This window comes from Pelophylax lessonae (assembly GCF_965119305.1).
Source record: "Pelophylax lessonae genome assembly, chromosome: 4".
Taxonomy (NCBI): domain Eukaryota; kingdom Metazoa; phylum Chordata; class Amphibia; order Anura; family Ranidae; genus Pelophylax; species Pelophylax lessonae.
In genome coordinates, this window is record NC_138771.1 from 151,706,196 (window position 1) to 151,726,425 (window position 20,230).

The 20,230-nt window shown below is 38.9% G+C and overlaps 1 protein-coding gene across 1 annotated transcript; it reads right to left on the minus strand.

Annotated features, from left to right (window-relative positions):
* Nucleotides 1-548: 548 nt before the first annotated feature.
* LEP (leptin) lies at nucleotides 549-10,386 on the minus strand. Its single transcript, XM_082254709.1, has 3 exons — nucleotides 10,362-10,386; nucleotides 4,218-4,389; nucleotides 549-2,036 (listed from the first exon to the last, which is right to left on the minus strand). Exons 2-3 carry the CDS (start codon nucleotides 4,365-4,367, stop codon nucleotides 1,665-1,667), a joined length of 522 nt encoding a protein of 173 aa, XP_082110835.1. The 5' UTR covers nucleotides 4,368-4,389; nucleotides 10,362-10,386; the 3' UTR covers nucleotides 549-1,664.
* Between the last annotated feature and the right edge of the window lie 9,844 nt (nucleotides 10,387-20,230).

Sequence of the window (20,230 nt, forward strand, 5' to 3'; positions counted from 1 at the left end):
GTAAATAGTTCTTCAATATATCTTTCCTTCTCTCTGTATTTAGGGGAAGTCCTAAAGGGCATCTAAATCCAACATTTTTTTTTTTAGTTTTAGATAGAGTGGTAGGAAAGCGAACACCTGTCCCGCTTTTATTGCTGTCTCTGACCCGACTGGGGAAACTCAAGCTTTCCTATATCATATTGACCATTGTCACCAGAGATGAAAGTAAGGTAAAACACAGATTGTTTGATGTCACCAGACCAGGAATAAATGAGAGATATTGCAAAGCTTTTAGGGGTCTACGCTCTTCTTCTTAGTCCAAGGAGTACTGATACACAAAGATATAAATAGATAAGTGTAGAAAAGTGTAGAAAATGTCTTTGCAGTTTTTTTTTTTTTTGTTCATTTTTGATAAACCTTTGTATGTCAGTACTGCTTGGACCAAGGAGAGGGTTACACCCCAAAATCTTAAATTATCTATCTATCTAATTATCTAACTATCATGGACAATACTCAACAAAATCCTTTAGAGGTACGAAAGCTAAGTAATGAGAAGGCCTATCTAAAAAATCTATTCAATTTATTTCCATGCTGCCTAGGGTTGGATTGCTATTCTGTTGTCTGTTCATATTTTATTAGCAGTCCTATTCTTTTATTTTAAGAAGGGGTTGGTTGGGATTAGGGAGACTTTATGGAGTTGATTTACTGAAGGAAAATAGGCTGTTCACTTTGCAAGGGAAGTTGCACTTTACACAGGAATGTGCCCCGATACTTAGTGAATGTGGTGAAGTTTCACTTTGCAAAGAAAACCCAATCCAAACCAAGAGAAAATTTCCTTACAAAGGGGAACTTCCCCTGCAAAGTAAACAGCCTATTTAACTTTATTAGATCATTCCCATATGAGTCTTCTTCGTAGGCTTAACATGGAATTAAATGTTTGTGAAATAAAAAGATATTATGTGAGAAAATAGGAGATACATTAAAGGAGAGGTGTGATCAAGCGGGCTGCTGTTTGAAGTTGTAAAAAGCTTTCATGTTTAGGGGAAAGTTAAATAAAGTTAATTTAGGGGCTGCAACAATCGCCTAAATATTCCTACATTTTAAACATTAGGGCACCAATGCTTAGCCTTCTCGAGGTTTAGCGCTTAAAATTTTTGTCCCAAGTAAGCAGCTACCATTTTCAAACAAAACTTATCCTCCTAGATTGTAAACATATGGTTTTCTATTGAAGGAAGTTGTTGGTTTCTAAGGTACCTTGGAATTACATGGAATGTATCAAACTAACACAGTGCATAAATCCATGCAAGCGCTTTGGTCCAAAGGGAATAGCATTTCCTAATCTACATAATAGTGCATTTTAGTGTTTGAAAAGTCACTTTGATACATCTTTAAAAAAGGATAGCATAAAAAATCCTATCTTCTGTCCATACTGACTGTGCTGAAGAAATGTGGGAAAGTAACCACAAACATAGTCAGTGTGTTGTTAACTATTGTTTCCAAACATTTGTTGGAATACAGGACATACCACATCCTATTACAATGTGAGTAACCCAATAGAAGCACAGCTTCATCAGGACTTCTGCAGCAGGTGTTCCTGAATTATAAGTATTGCAAAGGTTTGTCCACTTCAGACCATTCCATTAGGTCTATGGATGAAATAAATCTCTCTAATGATATTGATATTCCTAAACTGTTTTTTGGCAGTCTGTAATATAATCTAGGTGCTTCATGATGTTATGTAATGATTTCTGAAGACGGTCAAGTGTCACCTTTTCCATGGTATAGGAGGCATTTTCATACTGCTCCTTTAGGTTTTCTGTTATATTAGTTTGTCTGGGCTTTGTGACTATGCAACCCATAATGCGGTTGAGTAGCTGTAGCAGGCTGCGAAGGTTCTCTAAATCACTCAGCATTTGTTCTACATTTTCCATGGGGATATTGGCTAAAATCTTCTGGAATATTTCAAGAGTCTCATCCATCTTCTCCAAACTCTCAAGAATCTGCTCATCTGGAATGAAATCCAAGCCACTGCTTTTCAGACTGCTTGGGTAATTGAACTGTGGGAAATGATAAATTATTGTTAATCAATTTTTATAGACTAAGTATACAACTCGTAGTTAAATCAACTCTCATTCTACATGTACGCAGTGCTATAAATAGTATTAGAAAATGTTCTTCCTTTTTAGTGAACAAGAATGAAGAATTTTGTCAACTTTGGCTATTTATACCTGCTAAAAAGTCTAAAAGAGATAGCTACTCTGCAATAAGAAGAGTCCAGCTCTGATAAACCCCAGTTAGGTTTATGGTGCGTGGCCACCCCTGTACAATATTTTCAACAATGCCCAGCTATTGTCCAGCCATGTTGTATAGCAGCATTGGTATGTGGTACTCGCAGCCAGGATGCTGTTTTATACATGGCTGTAACAAGTGCAGTACATAGGTACTATACCAGCCTATTAACCATGCCTCCTGCTAAAGTATCTCTCCCTCATTCCACGCTTGTGCATTAAGTAGCATAAAATATGTATAGCTTTTTTTATTTGGTTCCATTGACTTTGTATATAATTTAAGTCAAGTTATAATGGCATAAGAATCAGAGGAAAATGTCATAGATGTCACCTTTGAGAAGACTTTTTCACACTTCCAAACCTGCCTGACACCTGTCACCTGAACAAGAAGTGAGAGCAACACGGGTACACCCTATACGTTTTTTCCATTCGACCCAGTAGGCTGAATGAAAAAAAACCTGACAGATCACTGTACTAACTGAAGCAATGTTATTGCAGTGATCTCCCTGCTGTGCCTTTGTGTTCTGACAGGAGGATCCCCCCCAGAACTCACTGGTCAGGGCTCACACCCAATAGCTGTGAACACTGATTAGATGCTGGTTTTTCAGCATATCCCTTCGAAAAAAGCCCATTATTAGACTGCCTTCTGTCTGACAGGCTGCTGTACATACTGACTGAATGCCAGCCAGTTTCTGTTGAACCAGCCGATACTGGCCGATATTCGGCTTGTGCATACCCAGCCCTAATGTAGCACATTTTTTTATTTTCATTTTGGATAGAGCATAGAAGGGCTATAACCACTGCCAGATATTTTTTTCGCCATCTGAGTCACATTGCAGAGAATATACCAGCCGGTTTCTGTTGAACGGGCTGATACTGGCCGATTTTTGGCCTGTGTATACTCGGCCTTAAGGTAGCAATTTTTTTTTTTTTTTTTCATTTTGGATAGAGCAAAGAAGGGCTATAACCCCTTTCAGATATTTTTTTTGCTATCTGAGTCACATTGCGGAGAATACCCTTCACTTCTTGTCCCATAGCCAAACAGGAAGTGAGAGGAAATCCCTGCAAATAAGTGAATTCTTTGGGGACCCCCAGGTCATTAGAACCAGTGTCCCCATCTAAAAATTTCCCCTCTATTACTTTTCTGGGGACAACCCCAAATTTTGGATTTTCTTTTAATTTCACTTTCAAAGACAATAGTAAATAGGACAAATGGAGTGGGGGAATCTCCCTAATGGGGGCACAGACAGCAATAAAAACTGACAGGTGTTCTAATCCCTCTCCACTCTATCCAAAACTTAAGAAAAAGATTTCCCTTTAGTTATACATTAATCTACTTTAAAAAGTGCACTTCATAAGTGCAGTTATTCTTCTCGCCCCTTACCCTGACCTAATCTGACCCTCAGATGTATACTTCCCTTCATCCAAAAGCCATGGTTCCTTTGTGTCATTATGTGCCTGCGCATTACAGCCCAATAGACTTCTATGGGACTTTCTACGATTGTCCCTGGCCTTGGGTCACAGTCCCAAAGAAATCTATAGGGAACTAATGCATGGATATAGCCAAAATTGTAAAGACTTGCACTGCTAGATGTAAACAAACAGTGGAACCATGGTGACAGATTGAGGTGGACATGCATCTTTAGTAGGACGGGTTAGGTTAGATCAGGGGAAAGGGGCACGCTAGATAAATGTACTTTGTTTTAAAGTGCATTTATCATTTTTTCAGTGACACAGACTGAATCCTTCCTCAATCTTTTCTGTTTTTTTTAGAAAAAAAAAATGTGACACAGCAAAAAAAAAAAAAAAAAAACACAAAAAACAACAGGGATTGTATCCCTTCCCCACACTATCTAAAGCAAGAAAAAAAATTCAGTGTTCCTCCCCAATAAATATTGGACTGATGTAGAGCGATGTTGGTGGCATTCCTTGACATTTTCTGTATTTTACCTGAATTGGATGTTCCTGGATTCTTGTGATGAGTATTCTTGAGAGTAGCTTTGCATCAGCCTTAATCCGGTCTGTTTTCAAAGAAAATCCATGGCACAGAGGAAGCCACATTAGGCTGAGTCCCCATAATGGTAGTACGATGTAGTACATTGTGTTTTCCTTTTACCCAATCCTATAATGAAACATAGGTTTAGCAAAGAATATGCTTGATGCCATAAATATAAATGTATGCTGTTTCTTCATTCTCTCTGAGTACTTTTAATATGCATTATTTTCTCACAAGAAGTATATGCTTTAAAGTACTGCAGAAAATCTCAAGTTTAGGTACATTCCCAATATACTCAAATCAGTATAACATAAATGTGACTTTGGCATACGGTTTTTCAATTTGACCAAAGTGATTCCTCTGTCAGTATTGTACATGTGGCACTTTAACGGTAGGGTTTTTAAAAAGCTTATGTTGGCTGAGGTTATCATACCATCAACCACAGGAGTTCCTACATATTTACAGACCTGCAGTGCCCATGTGACCTAAAATTCACACCAGTTGTGTGTCAAAGTCCCAAAATCACTCCATTTTATCTCCTCTATCAGCACACAGATTCAGTCACAATGGTAACTTTACTATACATTCTGTCAAACCTACAAAAAATATGAATCCATCTATTAATGTAAATACACATTGGTACTCATGTAATCATATCCCCTTTGGCCAGAGCCTGACACAGGGGAAATAACTAGTTACCAAACACAGTGTATCCTCAATTGACCTTCACAGTTTCGTTTTTCCATTTCTTTTCCATGATGACTTTATCCGGAACTCAAACAGATTACTGAGAGTTAAATTTTTATTACTTATTTAAGAATTCTTCAACTTGCCAAAGAAAACAACTATTGGCTTTAAAATTTGTTATTTCAGCTAAAAGTGTTTGATTTTATCCATCATTAACTGGGGAATGAAGTTGTTATAAAAATCAATTGTAATAAAATAATCAATAAACAAAATGATAATAAAAACCCTACTACCTAGGGTATGGTTCTGTAAAGGCTTTAGGTTTTTACGATATCTGTAATTAGAAATGAGAAATGTGCAGTATTTTACACTGAGGCTGCTGTATCATTTTAATGCATTGTAAATGGTGAAATAGGACGGTTATGTGTGGCATTTTTTTCCTATAATTGTTATTAAGTGTGCAGTGCCAGGATAGAATTGGTGATTGGTGATTGGGTGAGAGTGAAAGTTTCCATGCTACCTTTAGGGCCTATGGAAAATCGATAGGGATGCATAGCTCCCAACTGTCCCTTATTTTGAGGGACTGTCCCTGACTTGGAACAAAGTCCATCTTTCCTTCTTTCCTCCTGATTTGTCCCTCATGTTGTTCTGATCTATATAGTTGTATATAAAATGCACTATTTATCTTTCAAAAAGTATTTCACAATTTCTAAATTGCTGCATTTGTAAATTTCAAAAGCCAATATAGAGGAATAGTAGTGGCAAAATAAGCACCTTTTTTGTTTAATTATTTTTTTTAGGAGGTGTGTCCTATGCCTACATATGTTTGCTAACACCCCCCTTCTAGATTGTAAGCTCTAACGAGCAGGGCCCTCTAATTCCTCCTGTTTTGAATTGTATCAAAACTGTTGTCTTCCCTCACATTGTAAAGCGCTGCGCAAACTGTTGGCGCTATATAAATCCTGTATAAAAAATATAATATAATAATAGGTGCCCCTCATTCCCATCTCATATAGTTGGGAGGTATGGGGATGGAGATTTGATAGCTGCCTTTGCTGACATGTTTTACCATGCAAGTTCAAAGTTATCATAATTCTGGCTTCATTGAATATTTGGTCAACCTTTTTTAATGCGTTATGTTTAAGGCAATAATTTTAACTGTGTCATATGCATATGCATGTGCATCGTGCTACTGAATAGTGTGTGCATTTTATTAAATCTAGTAAAATCACTGATTATTCCCTATTGAAATGCTAGTTGTATCGCTGTCTCTGGCTTCAATAATTAAGACTGACTAATGCCTCGTACACACAATCAGATAATTGGACGACTTATCGCTCGCATTTTGTTGCATGATACTAGTATTGAATTCAACAATGCATACTAAACATATGATTGTTTTCGTACGGTTCTGGAAAAGATTTCTGGTTACTTAGCTACATATCGGATAGTAGAAAACAAAAACAATGGCGGCCAGGCTTTTTCTGGGTTATTTTTGTGTTTCTGGTCATGATTGGTCTTTGTCTATAGATTTACCGAACGCATACTGTACTGATTAAACAATTGTCGTTCGGTAGGCTATCGTACAACAAAGGTTTTCATGTTTGTCTCTTCGGATTTTGTTGGAGGAAATGTCGTGATCTGCTGTCGAAAGCTGTGTACTAACGATCAGATTATCGTGTGATCAATTCAAAAGTGATTTTTTTCGTACGATTATCTGATCGCGTGTACGAGGCATTAAACTGACCATACACTATACAATTTTCTTATTCAATTTCCTTTAGATTTACCAAAACCATGTAATATGAGGGCATACCTAAACACTTTCAATTTGTATGCCATCAGGCAGGCAGTTGAAGTTAAATCTAAAGGAAATTGGAAGGGAAAATTGTATAATGTATGGCCAGCTTTAGAACAGGTATGTTATGAGCAAAAGTCAGTTGTAAAGACAAAACTAAGCTGCTCATGGGTTGGTTCCAAGTCAGTTACTAAGGAATCCTGAGACTAGTATGAAAGCCAGGAGATTATTTTTTTTTTTAGAAAAGAAGGGCAGCAATGCCTGCCTCCCTACTTTCCTCACTACAGGCTCCTGTAATATTAGTATTTTACATTTTATGTAATTTAAAATAATAAACACCACATGTCCCATATGTCAATATATACAACGGAGAGCTACATGTATTAGTGAGAATGAGGAAGAATGAGTGTCAATGTAAAGTAAAGCTTATCTCTGATTTTCTACTGCAGGATGTCTGACGCCAAAATGGATATGAACATATATTTTAAAACCCTATTTATTATTGTAGGGTATTACCTTACTATATAAAGTATACTTATATGAAATGTTTCAGTGTGTTCAGCTATTACTTGTGGTATACCTTGCTTTCTCTGCATTATTTTGCTGCTTGTGGCTACTGGCTGCATTATAAAATAAGTAAGGAATCTTAAGAATGACCTCATGAGTGCAGTTCTTATTTGACTCTGACACATCTGCCTGGACTGACTCACTAAATCTTTGCCTTCCCCTTTGCTGGGAAATGACAGCCTCCTCGCGTTCATGCCTCTATGAGTTTGCAGTGTGCTAATAGTTATCCTGTTATACTGAAAGCAATGTGTGCCTCAGGGGTACAGAGAGTAACCGCCAATAAGGGAACATTTTGGAGAATGCTAACTATTTGGAAAATGACAGGAGTCTTTTCCAGAACTGGTCTTAGATTTTAAGAACACCCTGTTAACTCTTCCGCTATACAAACTTTCAGAAGAGGAATCATTTCTCATAATCATGTAGAGACATTTTTCATAATCATTTTAGCACTGTTGCAGTAGAATATTCGATTAGGTAAAATATATCAAATTTTTGTTGAACAATTTTATTACTCTTTGTAATACTGATTATTCTGATTGCAGTAGCTTCATGAAGCTAGTAGTCAATTCCTAGAAAGATACCAAAAATAAACAAATTTGTGGCTTGCTGAAAGTGATTTAGGTTGTACCTGCTCTGTTCTGGTTTTAATAGGGATATGAGTAATTCTAAGAAATACAATAAATTGAGGGAATAAAGAAGAAAACAATTATTAAATGAGATATAAACTATAACAACTTTTGTTTTATCAAATAATGTTTCTTTTCTTTTTTTTTTTTTTTTTAATGGTGGGAGAAGGCTATTTTATAAGGTCTGAACTGTGATTTACCTCTTACAGCTGCTATACACCGTTTCTGCTTTATTTTAGTTAGGGTGTAAATAACCCATCAAAATGTTACTGATTTCTAAAAAAAAAAAAAATACATCTTTTATTTTTCAGCTCTGTCCCTAAACCAAGGTTAATCTATTATTTTCAATAGAAAGAAGCCCCAAAAAAAGCTTTAGATGAATCAATGTTTCTCCAAAATGTTTACAATCATTTCCTCTTTAAGCTATTTACCTATGCATACAGGTATCTATGTCTTCTTTACACTGTTGCTACCTAGACAGATTCAGGACTTTCTGCTCATTACCTTACTCTGCAACCACAGAAGCAGCGGACACCCTTAAATTAGAACTTTACCCATAGCAACTTGATAAAAATAATATTCTTTAGCAAGGAACATACATTCCACAATAATAATTATGCTATCAAAATTAGTGTGTCCTGTAAATTGCCTCCAGCATTGTGCCTGTCTCATCTTGCTAGAGACTGCCACTCTGCCCAGAGCCCCTGAGCAGCAGTACATTTTTAGGCTGTCAGCAGATTGGCCTCTACAAATTTGGCACAGTGCAACTGAACATGTGCAGAGCAGGGTGAGAAAGTGTATTACTGGATTTTAAAAAGTATAGGCACTTATTTTTAATGTTTTTTAATGTTATTTTTAATGTTTTACATAGCTAACAGGGGCCAGCCTGAAGTGATCCAGCGGACTTCATTTTCGGACTAAATTCTAATGACAATTATGTGATAATGTATGCTTTCTCTAAATGTACACATCATTATTAAAGGAGAAATATGCATATAAATATATATATATATATATATATATATATATATATATATATATTTTTTTTTTTTTTTTTTTTTAATTCTCTGTTTAATTAGTCAATAAATTTGCGGTACAAAACAACAGTGATGCAAAGTGTCAACATGCAAAAAATATAACGCTACATAGGACAGTCTAACCAAAGTGGCAGAAAAATTTGGTAAGAGACTGGTTGAAGAAAGATTTTGCCTGCTGGGCATCTGCTGGCATAAAAGTACATGTTTGAATTTATTTTGTGATCATATTTTATGGTGAAGTAGTAAATAGGTTTAAAGAAATGGCAAGCGAAAATGATCAAGTAATAGTTCAAGGCGTTTGGAATTGCACAGGGACATTTTCCTGCTTCTTGGGAAAACTGTGTGTGGGCCTAATCCTTTCCTCTTCTATGTAGAAGACATGTGTATACACCACTACCACCATAGGGCCAAGAATCACAAAAGGTCCTAGAACATCAAAAACTCACTCTGCCTGTTGTTCTCAGTTAAATGTCTACACAAAAATGGCTACTTATGTCTATTTTTTTTTCTCTAAACATAATCCTAATATAGTTGCACAAAAATCCCTACCTTCATCAATATAAAAAAGAATTCTACGTTGCAACATTGCATTAAAATTTATTGATTACTCAAGTACTCATGTACATAAAGTATTTAAAGTCATTAAAAACCAAAGCATTTTTCTATTTCTGTGACATGACCAGAGCTGTTTTAGACTATATAAAAGTGCAAATGTTTAAGTATAGCGTTACATGCAAGGGAAAGCCCAAATCTAAAGAAAAAAAAAATCAAGTCACAGCTAGATCTGAATGGGAAAATGGGCACACCTGAGGTTATATGACTCTTCTGATGTTCAGGAGTAGTCAGTGGCCTAGGAGGATGCAAACATTGTTCCAATATGAGTAACAAGAAGCACACCTGGAACTTGCATACATTCAAAAGATGAACTAGGCAGTACAGTTCTTTAGGAAACTGTAGGTATGTTCTAACATGAAAAAGAACAGAATGGGGATACTAAATACAGTGCTCGTCTTTTTAATATTAAATCAAGGTATTGTGGAAAAATGACTTACATATAAGTACCAGTTTTGTATTATGATACTATTGTTTTGACTGTTATACTGTGTAAACTGCTTTTAAATGAAATCATGAACTAACTAACCTAACAACCGCCTAGAAATAGTCAGGGGAAGAAGCAAAATTGCAATTATTATTTGGAAAAGCGAACAAAATTATTGTTCCTGTATTTAGGACCACTTAATTTAAAGTCAATATATTTCTGTCTATCTAAATTTTATCTGTCCACAAAATACAGCATATCAACTTCTATCAGCCCACAAATAAAATGAATAGTCACATATTAGCTACATCAAAAATAAATCATATAGAAAAGAAGTGCCTTACCTTTACAAGTCAGCCTTAGTTTGAATGAAGTATGAGTGAAATCCCATCTTTTGCTGTCTTTATATAGGGCAGACCACATTGCTTAATGATGATCTTAGTCATCCAACAAGGAATGCTGTCACTTATTTTCTCTGTCTATGTCACTTGCACTCATTCAGTGAGTGTGCAAACTTTTTGTGCTTTTATTTTCTGTAACCGGCAAGAGTCTTTAAAGCTTTTTTATGGCTGTTTACATAAGGATGATGTCACATACAAATGTGAGACACATCAAGTTCAGTTTACTATGTATTCTTACATGATTACTCTCTTTATCTATGTGTTTGTGTGTGTGTGTGTATATAAATCTAGCTAGATATAGATACTTTACATACTGTATATGTACATATATATATATATATATATATATATATATATATATATATATACAGAATCTCACAAAAGTGAGTACGCCCCTCACATTTTTCTAAATATTTTATTATATCTTTTCATGTGACAACATTGAAGAAATGACACTTTGCTACAATGTAAAGTAGTGAGTGTACAGCTTGTATAACAGTGTAAATTTGCTGTCCCCTCAAAATAATTCAACACACAGCCATTAATGTCTAAACCGCTGGCAACAAAAGTGAGTACACCCCTAAGTGAAGGTGTCCAAATTGAGCCCAATTAGCCATTTTCCCTCCCCGGTGTCATGTGACTCGTTAGTGTTACAAGGTCTCAGGTGTAAATAGGGAGCAGGTTGGTTAAATTTGGTGTTATTGCTCTCACTCTCTCATACTGGTCACTGGAAGTTCAACATGGCACTTCATGGCAAAGAACTCTCTGAGGATCTGAAAAAAATAATTGTTGCTCTAAATATAGATGGCCTAGGGTATAAGAAGATTGCCAAGACCCTGAAACTGAGCTGCAGCACGGCAGCCAAAACCATACAGCGGTTTAACAGGACAGGTTCCACTCAGAACAGGTCTCACCATGGTCGACCAAAGAAGTTGATTGACAAGCTCAGCGTCATGTCCAGAGGTTGTCTTTGGGAATTAGACATTTGAGTGCTGCCAGCAGGGGTGAGGGGTAAGCCTGTCAGTGCTCAGACAATACACCGCACACTGCATCAAATTGGTCTGCATGGCTATGATCCCAGAAGGAAGTCTCTTCTAAAGATGATGCACAAGAAAGCCCACAAACAGACTAAGGACATGGATTACTAGAACAATGTCCTGTAGGCTGATGAGACCAAGATAAACTTATTTGGTTCAGATGGTGTCAAGTGTGTGAGTACAAAGACAAGTGTGTCTTGCCTACAGTCATTGGTGGTGGGAGTGTCATGGTCTGGGACTGCATGAGCGTTGCCGAGACACTGGGGAGCTACAGTTCATTGAGGGAACCATGAATGCCAACATGTACTGTGACATACGGAAGCAGAGCATGATCCCCTCCCTTCAGAGACTGGGCTGCAGGGCAGTATTCCAACATGATAACAACCTCAAACACACCTCCAAGACAACCATTGCCTTGCTAAAGAAGCGTAAAAGCGAGGGTAAAGGTGCTGGACCGGTCAAGCATGTCTCCAGACCTAAACCCTGTTGAGCATCTGTGGGGCATTCTCAAACGGAAGGTGGAGGAGTGCAAGGTCTCTAATATCCACCAGCTCCGTGATGTCATCATGAAGGAGTGGAAGAGGACTTCAGTGGCAACCTGTGAAGCTATGGTGAACTCCATGCCCAAGAGGATTAAGGCAGTGCTGGAAAATAATCGTGGCCACACAAAATATTGACACTTTGGGCCCAATTTGGACATTTTAAATCAGGGGTGTACTCACTTTTGTTGCCAGTGGTTTAGACATGAATGGCTGTGTGTTGAGCTATTTTAAGGGACAGCAAATGCATACTGTTATACAAGCTGTGCACTCACTACTTTACATTGTAGCAAAGTGTCATTTCTTCAGTGTTGTCACATGAAAAGATATAATAACATATTTACAAAAATGTGAGGGGTGTACTCACTTTTTTGAGATACTGTATATATATATATAACAAAGACAAAGACACAGTTGGCCTGATTTCCTAAAGCTTATGCATGTACGCTAGTCCATCCCATGTGTACAGATGGCTCCTCATTACACACAAACACCCACATACAGGCATTGGTGCACATACAGTGAATTTACTAATATGTGTGGTTTGAAATGTTGTGTGTACAATTCACTTTTTCTAATGCACACCGGTTAACCACTTAAGCCCCGGAGGATTTGGCTGCTAAAGGACCAGACCCCTTTTTTCAACTTGGCACTTCGTGACTTTAACTGATAATTGCTCGGTCATGCAATGCTGTACCTAAACGAAATTTACGTCCTTTTTTTTCCACAAACAGAGCTTTCTTTTGGTGGCATTTGATCACCTCTGCGCTTTTTATTTTTTGCGATATTAATAAAAAAAGAGCGAAAATTTTGCAAAAAAATTACATTTTCAACTTTGTCTTTTAAAAAATATCCAATATACTCAATTTATGTCATTTTTTTTGGCCAAAATATATTTAGCTACATGTCTTTGACAAAAAAAAAATCAATGAGCGTATTTTTATTGGTTTGCGCAAAAGTTATAGCGTCTACAAACTATGGTGTAAATACTGAAATTTACGAAGCTTTAATTTCTGACTGCCTATCTCATTTCATGAAGTGCTAAAATGGCGGGGCAGTACAAAACCCCCCCAAACTACCACTTTTTTGGAAAGTAGACATTTTTTTTTTTTTACACAAAGTTGTCATTGAAATGATATATTGCTCACACATGCCATGGGTATATGTGTAATTACACCCCAAAATATATTCTGCTGCTTCTCCTGAGTACAGGGATACCACATATGTGAGACTTTTTGGGAGCGTAGCTGTGTACGGGAGCCAGAAAACAAATCACCACCATCAGAATTTCAAAGGGCGTACATTTTTCATTGCATTTTCTCACTACCTATAACGGTTTAGGAGGCCCTGAAATGTCAAGATACCACAAAACCCCCCCAAATGACCCCATTTTGGAAAGTAGACACCCCAAGCTGTTTGCTGAGAGGCATGGTGAGTCCATGGAATATTTTATATTTTGCCACAAGTTTCGGGAAAATTACAATTTTTTTTTTTAATTTTTTTTTTTTCACACACGTTGTCACTAAAAGATAAATTTCTCACACATGACATGGGTATATGTGGAATGACACCCCAAAATACATTCTGCCGCTTCTCCTGAGTATGGGGATGCCCCATGTGTGAGACTTTTTGGGAGCCTAGCTGTGTACAGGACCGCGAAAACCAATCAACACTCTCAGGTTTTCTAATGGCGTAAATTGTTCATGTCACCTCTGCACTACCTGTCGCAGTTTCGGAGGCCCTAAAATTCCAAGATAGCACAAAACCCCCCCAAATGACCCCATTTTGGAAAGTAGACACCCCAAGCTATTTGCTGAGAGGCATGGTGAGTCCATGGAATATTTTATATTTTGCCACAAGTTCCGGGAAATATATATATATATATATTTTTTTTTTTTTTTTACACAAAGCTGTCAGTAAATGATATATTGCTCACACATGCCATGGGTATATGTGAAATGACACCCCAAAATACATTCTGCTGCTTCTCCTGAGTACAGGGATACCCCATGTGTGAGACTTTTTTGCAGTCTAGCCGAGTACAGGACCCCGAAAACCAACCTCCACTTTCAGGCTTTCCAAGGGCGTAAATTGTTGATTTCACTCCTGACTACCTATCACAGTTTCGGAGGCCCTAAAATTCCAAGATAGCACAAAACCCCCCCAAATGACCCCATTTTGGAAAGTAGACACCCCAAGCTGTTTGCTGAGAGGCATGGTGAGTCCATGGAATATTTTATATTTTGCCACAAGTTCCGGGAAATATATATATATATATATTTTTTTTTTTTTTTACACAAAGCTGTCAGTAAATGATATATTGCTCACACATGCCATGTGTATATGTAAAATGACACCCCAAAATACATTCTGCTGCTTCTCCTGAGTACAGGGATACCCCATGTGTGAGACTTTTTTGCAGTCTAGCCGAGTACAGGACCCCGAAAACCAACCTCCACTTTCAGGCTTTCCAAAGGCGTAAATTGTTGATTTCACTCCTGACTACCTATCACAGTTTCGGAGGCCCTAAAATTCCAAGATAGCACAAAACCCCCCCAAATGACCCCATTTTGGAAAGTAGACACCCCAAGCTGTTTGCTGAGAGGCATGGTGAGTCCATGGAATATTTTATATTTTGCCACAAGTTCCGGGAAATATATATATATATATATATTTATTTTTTTTTTACACAAAGCTGTCAGTAAATGATATATTGCTCACACATGCCATGGGTATATGTGAAATGACACCCCAAAATACATTCTGCTGCTTCTCCTGAGTACAGGGATACCCCATGTGTGAGACTTTTTTGCAGTCTAGCCGAGTACAGGACCCCGAAAACCAACCTCCACTTTCAGGCTTTCCAAGGGCGTAAATTGTTGATTTCACTCCTGACTACCTATCACAGTTTCGGAGGCCCTAAAATTCCAAGATAGCACAAAACCCCCCCAAATGACCCCATTTTGGAAAATAGACACCCTGAGCTATTTGCAGAGAGGCATGTTGAGTGTTTTGCAGATCTCACTTTTTGTCACAAAGTTTTGGAAATTGAAAAAAAGAGGAAAAAAAATGCATTTTCCTGTTTTTTCTTCATTTTCCAAAAAAAATGAGAGCTGCAAAATACTCACCATGCCTCTCAGCAAATAGATTGGAGTGTCTACTTTGCAAAATTGGGTCATTTGGGGGGGTTTTGTGCTATCTTGGAATTTTAGGGCCTCCGAAACTGTGATAGGTAGTCAGGAGTGAAATCAACAATTTACGCCCTTGGAAAGCCTGAAAGTGGAGGTTGGTTTTCGGGGTCCTGTACTCGGCTAGACTGCAAAAAAGTCTCACACATGGGGTATCCCTGTACTCAGGAGAAGCAGCAGAATGTATTTTGGGGTGTCATTTCACATATACCCATGGCATGCGTGAGCATTATATCATTTACTGACAACTTTGTGTTAAAAAAAAAAAAAAAAAATTATTTTCCCGAAACTTGTGGCAAAATATAAACTATTCCATGGACTCACCATGCTTCTCAGCCAATAGCTTGGAGTGTCTACTTTGCAAAATGGGGTCATTTGGGGGGGTTTTGTGCTATCTTGAAATTTCAGGGCCTCTGAAACTGTGACAGGTAGTCAGGGGTAAAATCAGCAATTTACGCCATTAGAAAACCTGAAGATGTGGATTGGTTTTCGGGGGCGCGTACACAGCTACGCTGCCAAAAAGTCTCACACATGGGGTATCCCTGTACTCAGGAGAAGCAGCAGAATGTATTTTGGGGTGTCATTTCACATATACACATGGCATGTGTGAGCAATATATCATTTAGTGACAACTTTCTGTAAAAAAACAACAAAAAAAAAAGAAATAATAATTTTCCCGACACTTGTAGCAAAATATAAAATATTCCATGGACTCACCATGCCTCTCAGCAAATAGCTTTGGGTGTCTACTTTTCAAAAAGGGGTCATTTGGGGGGTGTTTGAACTGTCCCGGCATTTTATGCTCAATCTTATCCACACATCACCCACTCTTCTAACCACTTGAAAACCAAGCCTTTTCTGTGCCTTTTTGTTTACATGAAAAAATATTTTTTTTTTACTAGAAAATTACTTTGAACCCCCAAACATTATATATTTCTTTAAAGCAGAGGCCCTATAGAATAAAATGGGGGATGTTGCAAATTTTTTTGTCACACGGTATTTGCGCACAGATTTTCCAAACGCAATTTTTGCGAAAAAAATACATTTTTTTTTAATTTATTGCACAAATACACTATATAATTCCAATTTTTTTGGTAAAATTTAAAAGATGATCTTATGCCGAGTTCATAGACACCTGACATGACATGCTTTAAAAATTGCGCACGCCTGCGCAGCGGCAACAACGTACGTACATTTTTAAAAACTTTAAAAGTCTCTACAGGTTACCACTTTAGACTTACAGAGGAGGTCTACTGCAAAAATTACTGCACTCGATCTGGCGATCGCGGCGATACCTCACATGCATGCTGAAATTGCGGTTTACATATGACACTAGACCAACGCTTGCGTGTGCCATTGCGTGCAAGCACGGGGGGAAAGGGGGGGGGCTCAATTTTTTTTTTTTTTTTTTTTTTTTTGCTTTTTTATGTTATTTTGACACCTTTCCTTTAATTTTTTTTTTTTAAATCATTTTTATTGTTATCACAGTGAATTTAGATATCCCCTATGATAGCAATCGGTAGTGACAGGTACTCTTTTTTAAAAAAATTGGGGTCTTTTATACTCTAGATCTCTCCTCTGACCTTAATGTATCTGACCACGCCAAAATTGGTGTGATAAAATACTTTCCCAATTTCCCAATGGCCCTGTTTATTTTTGGCGAAAAAGAAGTCATGAAATGCTCGTAGCCTCCGGCATCTTAGGCCATAGAGATGATTGGAGCCATTCTAATCTTCAATTAGCTCTATGGTTAGATAACTGAACCACCGGCTGCACTCTCGGGTTAACCGGTGGGACAGGAGAGCCCGAGAAAAACCACGGAAGGCTGCGGAAGGCGGCGGTGGGGGGGGGGGGAGACCCCTCCCACTGCATGTAAAAGCAGTCTAGCGGCCAATTACCTGCTAGGATTGCTTTTACATGTTAGCCGACCGCTGGCTGTAAAAAACGATACCAAGATGATGCCTAAATCTGCAGGCATCATCCTGGTACAACCACTCAAAGTCCAGCAACGTACCAGTACATTGCTGGTCCTTGTTTGGCATATAGGTTTTTTTTTTTCATGCAGCCTGTGGGCTGAACGGAAAAAAAGAGAACCTATCAGAAATCAGCACAGGAATAATGCGTAGTATTACTCATCATTAACCGCCCAAACAACCACCCACTGAATTTAATGATGGGTATACACGACACTATCCACGTATACCAAAATAGGATTTTAACTGCAGTGCTGAAATCAGAAAATCACCACAGCTGCTATCAGCAAAGGTATCCATATATGCTGAGCGCAAACACTGTTTGTGTCAGAATATATAAAATCAATGCGTGGTAGCCGACGAGGGACCTGCAAGAGAAACAGGTCACAAAAGAATGAAAAAACAAACAAAGTACATTAAAAAAAGTACATTAGGAAGAGTAGGACATATAAAATGACTGACACACAAAAGTTTTTGGATTCTCATCATTAACCGCCCAAACAACCACCCACTGAATTTAATGATGGGTATACACGGCGCTATCCACGTATACCAAAATAAGATTTTAACTGCAGTGCTGAAATCAGAAAATCACCACAGCTGCTATCAGCAAAGGTATCCATATATGCTGAGCGCAAACGCTGTTTGTGTCAGAATATATAAAATCAATGCGTGGTAGCCGACAATTACCTGCAAGAGAAACAGGTCACAAAAGAATGAAAAAACAAACAAAGTACATTAAAAAAAAGTACATTAGGAAGAGTAGGACATATAAAATGACTGACACAACAAAAGTTTTTGGATTCTCATCATTAACCGCCCAAACAACCACCCACTGAATTTAATGATGGGTATACACGGCGCTATCCACGTATACCAAAATAAGATTTTAACTGCAGTGCTGAAATCAGAAAATCACCACAGCTGCTATCAGCAAAGGTATCCATATATGCTGAGCGCAAACGCTGTTTGTGTCAGAATATATAAAATCAATGCGTGGTAGCCGACAATTACCTGCAAGAGAAACAGGTCACAAAAGAATGAAAAAACAAACAAAGGACATTGAAAAAAGTATAGTAGGAAGGAGTAGAAGGACATATAAAATTACTGACACCACAACAGTTTTTGGATCCTTTTATTTTACTTTCTAACTGTTCCTTTATTTCTTGATTTGGGAGGGAGTGCGATCTTCTGCGATCTTCTCTTCCAGCTTGGGTCTCTCAAAATGTCGATGGACATCCAACATCCTTCGAGACCCTGTGTTTATGTGCCCTACACTGTGTCGTGCTGTACCCTACACTAATACTCCACTAGTGTATGGTAGCGCTCAAAACATTCCCCGATGCAGAGACCAGGATGGTCAGGACATTTGGGACAATAATAACGGGTGTCACGCCTAAATCCGCGCCTGCTACAGACACGACATCGTCTTTGGGGTCGTATTTGGGTAGGGGTACTCGGGAGGGCATAAGGAAAATGCCTCTCATGCAGCCGGCTCACTGCATCTGGAAGGGGAAGTTGGGCAGGCATGCCTCCTGGGTACAGGTAGGCAAGGATGACCGCTTCCTGGAATTCCCGGAAGGGTCCAGTTCGTCCTGACGCCCTGTATAGGACAAAGGCGTTCAGCATAGCCAATTGGAAAAGGTAAACAGACACTTTTTTGTACCAGCGTCTGGCTTTACGGGCAACTAAATACGGCGCCAAAAGCTGGTCGTTAAGGTCCACCCCTCCCATGTTAAGGTTATATTCGTGGACACAGAGGGGTTTCTCCATAACGCCAGTTGCCGTAGGGATTTGGACTGTCGTGTCTGCGTGAAGGGAGGACAGAACATAAACATCCCGTGTATCCTTCCACTTCACCGCAAGTAATTTGTCCGTTTTCAAGCAGGCTCTCGCCCCCCGACTAAGACGGGAATTTACAAGCCGTTGGGGGAAGCCCCGGCGATTAGGTCGCACGGTGCCACATGCGCCAATTTGTAAATCAAGCAGGTGACTAAATAGTGGCACGCTTGTGTAAAAATTGTCCACGTACAAATGGTACCCCTTTCCGGATAAGGGTGACACCAAGTCCCAAACAATCTTACCGCTGCTCCCTATGTAGTCTGGGCAGTTCGGGGGCTCCACAGTGCTATCTTTTCCCTCATAGACACGGAAATTAACTGTATAGCCTGTGGCCCTGTCACAGAGCTTATACAACTTGACCCCGTATCTGGCACGCTTGCTGGGGAGGTACTGTTTGATAGCAAGACGGCCAGTAAATTTAATCAGGGACTCGTCAATGCAGACAACTTGTTCGGGGGTAAACAAGGCTGCAAACCGCTGATTAAAGTGGTCTATGAGGGGCCGAATTTTGTGGAGCCGATCGTATGCAGGGTCTCCCCGAGGACGACAGATTTCATTGTCGCTGAAATGCATAAATCGCAGAATTTGCTCGTATCTCCCCCTGGACATGGAGGCAGAGTACATGCGCATATGGTGAGCTGGGCTAGTGGACCAATATAGCCGCAATTCACTTTGTTTAGTTATGCCCATGTGGAGGGAAAGGCCCAGAAAGATCTTAAATTCGGAAACCGTTATAGGATTCCAGCCGAATCGTCTGGCAAGGTGCGAATTTGGGTTGGCGGCGATAAATTGTTGAGCATATAAATTTGATTGATCCACAATAGATCTGAAAAGATCTTCCGTGAAGAACAGCTCAAAAAAGTTCAGGGGCGTAAAACCAGCTGTCTCCACGTGGATTCCAGGTTGGGCGGTGAATGGGGGAAGTACTGGCGCTGTAGAATCAGTGGGTTGCCAATTGGGATATGCCAGCGCATCAGGGAGGGCACTATGGGCTCTACGGGCCTGTCTTCGAATACGCGGTGGCTGCGGGCCACTACTTGTGCTAGCCACCGCACCAGCTTCAACTGCACTTAGGGGACTCGCCACGTCACCAGGTCTTACTGCAGTGCTGGTTGTACTAGGTCCAGGTTGTACTAGGCCGCTGGCGCTTGCCAGGTCGCCAGAAGGATGAGCGGCACTAGTACCCACACTCTGCTCCATACGAGCACCCTGCGATTCCTGCATTTCAACAAC